At 31.3% G+C, this 9434-nt stretch overlaps 2 protein-coding genes and 1 long non-coding RNA gene across 3 annotated transcripts; 2 read left to right on the top strand and 1 right to left on the bottom strand.

Annotated features, from left to right (window-relative positions):
• The first annotated feature begins 6 nt into the window (after positions 1–6).
• Positions 7–4825, top strand: LOC105314123 (MCM domain-containing protein 2-like). Its single transcript, XM_020001240.1, has 19 exons — positions 7–24; positions 69–237; positions 294–404; positions 502–597; positions 643–710; positions 819–905; positions 959–1071; positions 1113–1188; positions 1273–1326; positions 1375–1453; positions 1766–1965; positions 2640–2729; positions 2963–3105; positions 3517–3554; positions 3660–3804; positions 3874–4001; positions 4178–4287; positions 4530–4591; positions 4692–4825. Exons 2-19 carry the CDS (start codon positions 152–154, stop codon positions 4779–4781), a joined length of 1776 nt encoding a protein of 591 aa, XP_019856799.1. The 5' UTR covers positions 7–24; positions 69–151; the 3' UTR covers positions 4782–4825.
• Positions 4826–5247: 422 nt separating this feature from the next.
• LOC109585240 (uncharacterized) lies at positions 5248–6695 on the bottom strand. The gene is made up of 6 exons (XM_020001230.1): positions 6650–6695; positions 5922–6599; positions 5808–5875; positions 5570–5759; positions 5397–5471; positions 5248–5255 (listed from the first exon to the last, which is right to left on the bottom strand). Exons 2-6 carry the CDS (start codon positions 6589–6591, stop codon positions 5248–5250), a joined length of 1011 nt encoding a protein of 336 aa, XP_019856789.1. The 5' UTR covers positions 6592–6599; positions 6650–6695.
• Positions 6696–8168: 1473 nt separating this feature from the next.
• On the top strand, positions 8169–8659 carry LOC109585243 (uncharacterized). Its single transcript, XR_002186395.1, has 3 exons — positions 8169–8189; positions 8238–8306; positions 8351–8659. It is a non-coding gene; the product is annotated as an uncharacterized LOC109585243 (long non-coding RNA).
• The last annotated feature ends 775 nt before the right edge of the window (positions 8660–9434 follow it).

Genomic DNA, 9434 nt, shown 5'->3' with positions numbered 1-9434 from the left:
CTTTTCAGTTATTAGAATCAAATGGTATGTATATGCTCGTGATTCCAACATTTGTCACTGCCTCTTAGCGTCACTAGGTAACCTGTTGCTTCACAGTCCTTCTAAAGGATGGAGAGTGTTTCATGAAATTATTTTTATTATAATACGAGAAATGGAGTGGCTACCAGCTACCACTTTAGCATCACCAAACCAGCTACTGTTACTAATTAGACTCTCCTCTCTTCCTGCCTTTCCACCGTTAGTTAGTGACCATCATTACTAAACAATTAACATGTACATGTACATACACATAGGTATCATGTATCTCATGTATGTGAGTTGCAGTCTGCTATGGATGAAGGAGAGGGACAGTTTATATCATGTACTGGTATTGTAACTAGTATCACTAATATTGAGAAATATACGTATGTACATAAAGTATTATTTTTACATTATATTTACTTCTCTTATTTTTTTCTCACTTCATTATTTTTCTCCCTCATTTCTCTTTCTTATTCATAGTGAAAGTGCTTGTTATTACTGTCCTAATTCTTCATGTACATCTGATCCACACATACGCTATCATTCAGTTGGCTCTTATGAATACAACACTATAAAGTAATTAACATTACAATGTATGTAGTAATTATTATTAATTATAAGTGATAATTTGAAGTGTCATTATTGTGGACTGATTTTAATTGAAGATGTTAAACAAAGAATATTATCAGGTAAAAATGAGCTTTATCTTATTATGTAATTTGTTATCTCTCTCACTCTCTTTACTTTCTCCCTCTCCCTTTTTTTCTGTCTCTTCTTGTATGCCGGTCCTTATGCAGATAAGTTATTAATATCACTGGTGCCTACTGATGTATTGTATCCTGTTAGTGGCTCAAGCTATCAAGGATTTACTGTTATACTTAGAGGTTTAGTGGCTATTATTATTATTATTTTAATTATCACTAGCTATTATTGTTAGATGATTTGTGCTCAATGGTAGAGATTGGTGGTGAATATACAGTTATTGGTGTTGCAATTAATAATAATAATAGTACTAATAATGGAAGGATTACTGTTGACACTGTAATAGAGGTATACATATACATGTAAAGAATGTATTATTTTATTTGTAGGCTAACAATGTTTATAAGACATTAAATGATTCTACTAACAAACAATTGTCTCCTAATATTCTACAGATATTTAATGGTAGTTAATCTAATTGACATTCATGTAATATCTGTAGTGTTCGTTTACTATAATCTCCTCTTTCCCCCCCCCTCTCTCTCTCAGGTTGTCAATATTCAAGGTGGTCATTTCCAGCTATACTTGCTTACTATTTCGCATGTAAATAAGTTAAAATAACACTTTTATTTATCTATTTATTTATTTTAGCTGATGTTGTACCCCTGGGTCTTTATTACAGATTGAAGTTAATCATATTACTTAGTCTCGTAGCTTGTAGTGAACCAAGGTTTGTACCGTATAACGCTTTATTTTGGCGGCGCTTTATTTTGGCGATTTTGCTGTAAAATTGTAATTGGTGGTTTTTAATTTGACGATTTTTGTGTACACATGCATTACTGAGCACATGCATTAATGATTGGCAGTTTTAATATTGGCGATTCTGCTTGCAAACCGCCAATCGCCAAAATAAAACTCCGCCGAATTAAAGTGTTATATGGTATATACTTTTAATACTCTTTCTTCCACCTATTCCTTTAACTCTATCTCTTTCCCTCCCTCTCTCTCTCTCTCTCTCTCGTTCCATTGTTCCTATTTTTAGAAACAGGATAATTGATGTATTGCTTATTATTGACAATGATTCACAATACATAGCAAGACAATTGTTAACATATTCATCTACTGTTACTAATAATAGATCATCTGCTGTTACTAATAATAGATCAGTAATACATACTGTTAATGGAGGGGTACATTTGAATGGTACAATTAGAAGAGATGAAGGACTAGAATGGATTGATGGTAAAATAATATTATTTTCTCTGTGATTTTGTATTATAAGCATTTTAAGTAGTTTCAAAATTATGTAGCATTTAAATAACTAACAAAAATTGTTGCTTAAAACTTTGCCTTTAAGCTCTTTAAAAATTTCAAAAACTGTTCAGGGGCTACCAATTTTTTTAATCTATATCAATACCCTAGTCAGGGTTTCACTGAACTTCAAGTTGCTCTAAAATTTGACAAAATACGTACTACACATACATGTACATGTACTGTTATAATTTTCAAAAATTGCTAGGAGAGAATTTTTTATACATGTTTGTGTGCTGTATGGAGATTTTGAGCTGATTTTGTATTTTTTGCAAATTGGACCAAAGTTCTTGTACAATTTTCATCGTTTTTGGCCAAATTTCGCCTTAGCGACTAGAAAAATTTTTTTATTTTATGATTTTTTTAATATACAAAATTTACATGTTCTGATGTAAATATAGTTGTTTTGAGTTAATTCCGACCAAAGTTGCACTTTTTATGAATTTTTAAGTTACTCAAAAAGCCATATACATGTATTTGTCTATTGTAGTGCTTGTCAGCTCATGAAGCATGCTTTGTGGGAAACCCTGTTCTTGTGCAATCTTGAGTGTTTGTGGGCGAATTCTGACTGATTTTGTTTTCTTTTTTTGTCTTTTATTCTATAGCTGGTAGTTTGATATTATCAAAAGGTGGCATTTGTTTTATTGACAATATTAATAGTATGAAGAAAGATGAGAAGGAACAACTGCAGCAAGGTAGAGAGAAAGAAAGAATTGTATGACTGGTATTTGTAATGGACTCTTGGTATTTGTTATTGTGCATAATTTATTCGTCTACGTTGTTTGTTTGTTTGTGTGTACTTGCTGTTATTAATCTACTGTTGTGTAATTGTTATTGTTTTTTATTTATTTATTGGCAGTATTGATGTACATTGTAATTGTGTCTGTGGTTTTATAATTATTTTTATTTATTATTTTGTTATTTATAGTTCTTGAGTCCGGGTACATTACAATACATTCAAACAGGAAGTCAATCAGCAGTTCATCATTGACAGTACCTCTTAACTGTACACTCTGGCTCTTGTGTGACTCTAATCTCAACACTGATCATGTCATGCATAAACCTTTACATGTGAGGAATTATTTAGACATGGCACCAATTACATTAAAACAACATATTGAAATTTGCTACATGTAGATTTATAGAAAAGCTATATAGCTATACTATTATTATTGCATTAATAACTTTAAAGCTTCTAAAAAATTCCAATTTTGATTGGAATGAGCTCAACTTTATGCATAAGATAAAAACTTGTACATGTATTAGGAAGTGTAATAAAAATGAAGACTTAACTCCCAACCATTTTCGATAACATATACCCCATACCCATACTTATTACTCTTGCCCAATATCTGCATGAAAGTATATTTTCACCATATACATGTACATTGTAGTTGGAACTTGGAACCTGCCATTTTGATTAGCAATTTACCGAAAATCCTTCGTCTAAAATTATGAGCTATACTTTATTTATTTTTATAGGAACTGTCTGGTACATGTGCAAGTAAATCTTTGATGGAGTTAGTAATTGATTAGTTAAAGTCTTTTTCTTGTCCTTTCCTTTTCACCTGAACCCTCAAGTGTACTACTCTTTAATTATAAGTTTTCCTTCTCTCTCTTCCTAGTCACTCTGGCTTATTATTACTTGTTGATTCTTCTGATGATTATGTTGATCAAATCATGTCTGCTTATCTGATTAATAAAGTAACAAGGGACAGAAGCTTATCAACTCATCCACACCCTCTTTTAACAAATGATGAAATAATTGAGGTATTCAATTATAATAATTTATTTTTAACAACTTTTGTTTCTCCTCCTTTTATCTCTTTCACTCTACAGATACTTTCATTTTGTTCCAGTATTGATGTTACTTTACAATCAGATGCTCATCAGTTATTAACTAGTTATTTTGTTGCTAGTAGGAGACTCAGAGGTAGCGACACTCCTCTCACTGCACTGAATACACTGTGAGTGTTGATCAATGTTTCAAAATGACAGCAGTCACAGCACAATGCCTTCATTTTACAAAAATTAACCCTGTGAATAGCTACTGGATTGAAATTCATGAATTTTTTGTGTATACTGATGTAATATGTATTTTATAATAATTATTATTTATTTCTCTCTCTCTCTCTCTCTTTAGTATATCATTGTCAGTATCTCATGCTAAGTTAAATTTACAGACTAAAGCTACAGTCAATGATTCATTGTTATCAATATTAATATATGAACAATCACTGATACATAGATATGGTATGAGTTATATTTATTGCTATTATTACTATTAATAGTACATTTTGTTCTGTGCATGCATGTATGTAGAAAGTTGGAGCTGGGTTCTCGACTCATCTCAAATTTTTTGAGTTGTGAAAAATATTTTGAATTGTTCAAATTTTTGCTTTATGGTTTGTTTGTTGCCACAATAGGCTTAATTTTCATAGCCTTAATTTACTTTTTTATTATTTTATAATGATAATTGTTATTATTGTTTATAGGTCATTCTGCTCTTTATATAAAGCCATTTTTACATTTGAAAGAGCAAGACTCAATTAATTATGTAAATTTAAAGGGAAATTTTATTCCTTTTTTATTTATTTTTCTTTCTTTCTCCCTATACCCTCTTCCTTCATTTCCCCTCTCTCTTGCTATTATTTTAGTTTGATCATTATATGAAGGAGTTTAGTGTACAAGTTCATTCATTTATTAATAGTCACAGCTCTAATGTGCATATACAAACAGAAGAATAACAATTATTAATTATAACATGTATAAAACTAAGTATTATCAACAGTATCATTTTTATTTCATGTACAAGTTGTGTATGCATAATTACATATCTTTAATATCTAGTGAGGTCATGAAGAGTCAAAACATGCACTTGGAGTCACCATGAATGGCCACTACTCAGGTTTTTCATAGCTACACAACATATATTGTGTTAATGATTATGCATTCTACTTCTTGAAGTGGTTTAAAGTTAGAAGATGGCAATAAAATGTATATGTCTCATTAAAATAACAAAAGATATTGCACACCGGGCAAGCATAATAAGCAACAGCTGTATGCCCAGCCCTAGCATAAACAACCATTGTCAAATGCTTCCAGCTATATTAGACCAACTGATAAATGTCAAAGGGCATACTAACAATGCCATGACAAAATTTCTAATACCTCATTTTACAAATTAATTTTTGTTGATTATCATCAAAATTTTCACAAAACTGAAAAATCAGGGAAATGTTTAGTTATAACACATACTAGGGCTCATTGATGCAGATGTCATTGATGTGGATTGTGTTGCTTCACTCGTACTTTTAACTATTATTGATATCATCATGTAGATTTAAGTACCATTAACTTACCTCTATTGGTAACAACAGTAGGTGTCACAGAAAAAGATGTAATAGATCTAGTAGGAACAAAAGTACAAATGATGCCTATAGTGAGGAAAGTAGTAGAAATAATAAGAATAATGCTGAGTCAAAGACACTTCAGTTATTAGCAGAGATAGTTATAGTAAATAACTACAACTAACTTATTGTAGCTGATGCAGTAGGACCAGTTCCTAATGCATTAACAGCAGCCACACCAACAGTATATACTGATCTTACTGTAACATCAGGTATATTGTATGTAGTGGTAGGAGCTGGTATTGTTATACCAGTATAATGATCACTAGGGTATACTATATAACTTGATACATAAGGGCTAACAAAATAAGGTGGCTATAATAAGAAATAATAATAATAATAGTACAATTCAGTTTTACTTACATAATTCCATGTTACATAAATATCGAAACCGGTCCAATTAATTACCAAGTCAGTTACAGGTCCAGGGACTATTCAGTTATTATTAAACTTAAAATCATTAAAATGTATACTTACCATCAGCTATAAATATTATTTTACTGGTAGGATCCATATATCTACCAGCAGTATCAACAGCTACTACACTAATAGAATATTCTGTATCATTAGTTAAATGTACTGGTAAACTCAGACTAGTATTAGTAGTATTGATAGTATATTCAATACTAGTAACATTAACACTGTAATGAGATAAACAAGGACTGGTTGATTGTGGAGTCCAGGAGAATACAAGAGTATCAGAAGTGAACTTAATATCACTAGAAACAGGAGCAGCTAAAACATCTGAAATTAAAAATAACAAAGACATTACATTACCGGACATATACGCACCTGCAATTATTATAGAACAACCAAATGGTGTAGTACCAATTATATCACATAGAATAGTATAGTTATTAATGGCCAGTACAGGACTGAATGATATATTAGACCTCATAGGATCAGCACTGGAAGTAAGGATAGTTTCAAAATAAGTGCCAATGATTCTTGGTGTAGAAACATCTGTTCTTTCAACATATGCAGTTGTACCGTTTGGTATATTATCATTACTAGATCTACTACTATCACGTATACCCCATCTTAATACATCATCATCAAGACCAGCTCCATTCTCCCCACTACACATATAAGACACTGGTTCAGAGAGGCATAGAGGTGAGCTGGTACATCCAACAAACAGTGTCATAGATGTACCTAGAAATTGTTTGATTACATCTAAGCCCTAGGCTATAGATTTAGCTTACCATTCACTGACAGAAGAAGGCACAGGAGGACAAGGAGACAAAATGCAGCTTTCTTCATAATTAATTTTACTTGCGAAACGATCGAACGCGAAGCTCTAGAAAACCACGCCTTTATTCCAGTTCTAGCGCTATAGCGCGCTAGCTAGATTATAGATGTGGTTATCTAGTAAAGGCTAGATGGAGATGAGAATGCATGTTACGATTCATCTCCTGTGTATTCTTCTAGCTCTATCTGTAAACAGTAAGTTCATAATAGTCAATAGCCTGTAATGATGTAGATCTAAGTAATCAAACAATTTTTAGGTACTAGTAGTACAACAATATTTACTGGATGTACCAATTATTCACCTCTATGTCTTTTGCAACCAGTGTCTTATACGTGTAGTGGGGAGAATGGAACTGGCTCAAGTGATGATTTATTGAGATTGAGGATTCGTAATAGTACAAATGCTCCAAATGGTGGAACTGCATATGCTGAAGGAACAGTTGTTTCTACACCAAGAATCATTGGCACTTATTTTAAAACTATTCTTACTTCCAGTGCTGATCCTATGAGGTCTAACATATCATTCAGTCCTGTACTGGCCATTAGTAACTATACTATTCTATGTGATATAATTGGTACTACACCATTTAGTTGCTCTATAATAATTGCAGGTGTGTACACGTCTTGTAATGTGATGTCTTGTGACATTGCATATTATTTTTAATTTCAGATGTCTTAGCTGCTCCTGTTTTTAATGATATTAAGTTCACTTCTGATACTCTTATATTCTCCTGGACTCCACAATCAACCAGTCCTTGTTTATCTCATTACAGTGTTAATATTACTAGTATTGAATATACTATCAATACTACTAATACTAGTCTGAGTTTACCAGTACATTCAACTAATGATACAGAATATTCTATTAGTGTAGTAGCTGTTGATACTGCTGGTAGATATATGGATCCTACTGATAAAAAAACATTCATTGCTGATGGTGAGTATAGCTGGATAAATTAACTGTGAGGGAATTTTTTTAATTAAATAGTACCTGAATCTGTAACTGACTTAATGTTACATCAGACTGGCTTCGGTATTTATGTATCATGGAATAAAGTAAGTTAAATAATTAATCTACTCATGTTTATGTTTCCCTATATAGCCAGCTACCCCAATGCTTCTTCCTCTATTAAACTATATCATATATTTTAATGTCACTGATCTTTATACTAGTATAACAATACCAGTTCCTACCACTACATACAATATACCTGATGCTGCAGTAGGATCAGCATATACTGTTGGAGTGGCTGCTGTTAATGTATTAGGAACTGGTAATATTAAATCAGCCTTACTAAGTTAGTTTAAACTTTTGTATTTATATTTAAACCAATTTACCTCCAGGTATTTACAATTATACACTAGTACAAACCACAGTTACACATTCCACTAATTCAGTAACTATCGGAGGTACAATTAATCAAGTTATTACTTATCTATTGAGTAAATACTTTTCTATTGGTATAGGTACAGTGCAATCCATGTTATCTTCGTGTAAGCATATAATATTGATATTAATTGCTTCATTTTTTATTATAATAGTGAATATTTCATCAACAAAAACAACTTTGTCAACTCACACATGTACATGTACTCCTTGTATAGAACAAAGTAAGCAGATCACAATTATATTAAATTTTAACATAATATTATAGGTAGTAATACTGTTAGTGTATTAGCTATCAGTTTCCCTATCACTGTTATACTATCAATAATAATGACATCAATTTATCTTCAGTCATAACTTATTGTTGTTGCATATCCTCCAGATCTGTACAATCCTACAGTAATACTAATCAATCAACAACAGCAGCTGATTATGAGATTCCATTAAAAAGCACTTCACTTGAAATGAATGACAATATGGCATATGGTCATGTTAGTGTAGGTAATAGATCTACTAGTGGAACAACATCAACAGTTTATGAAACTGTTTATGCATAAACTCCAACTAATGAAGTGTTTTGTTTTTATACATTAATGATTATAGTTATTGTTTTTATATATTTGTGTTTTTGCTTGGTGATTAAGCAGTTCAAAAGTTTTATTACTGTATCATAGTAATGAGGGTGTTGTTTACACTTTATGATAACTGATTACATTTATGTTCCATTTAACTAAAAAAATGTTGTCATAAGCAGTTAATAACATGTACAGCTGATTGAATGACAATCAAGTAAAATAGATGATTTTGTTATTTTCTTCTACAGCCACCTTTCTCTTCTCATTTCAAGTTATATAATATATCCTAATGTCATTGATTCTTACCAATACCAGCTCCTACCTATCACTACATCCAACTTATACCTTCATTATGTTACAATAGGATCAAGGACTATATGAGTTGTTTATAACAATATACCACCATTAACACTCAACAGATAGAGTACTTTAACTGTTTCCTTCAGTTAGTATTAAAAAATGCAGCATAATTATAGATCAGCTAGTGCTGTAGAGCATTCGTACATATATCTACATATTGTATATTAACATTTAACAACAGTCTACTTTTACTTATGCCATAGGTGATAATGAATTGGTTAACAACCATGTGTAGTGAAAATTTTTGTGAAGATGTAAATTTACTGAAGTTAAACAACAACCTGACCACAAGCACATGCATTAAACTAGTGGCAGTGTAATGTCAGCCTTCATTTTGCAAAAATTTGACCTTGTGAATCGCTACTAAAGAAATATTCATAATAATTTTATTATATATAGTTACTTTTCTCAGTATAT

Source organism: Amphimedon queenslandica, unplaced genomic scaffold (genome assembly GCF_000090795.2).
Source record: "Amphimedon queenslandica unplaced genomic scaffold, v1.1 AMPQUscaffold_13097, whole genome shotgun sequence".
Lineage (NCBI taxonomy): Eukaryota > Metazoa > Porifera > Demospongiae > Haplosclerida > Niphatidae > Amphimedon > Amphimedon queenslandica.
Note: the sequence above shows the minus strand (reverse complement) of the source record. Positions and strands in the feature narration are given on the sequence as shown.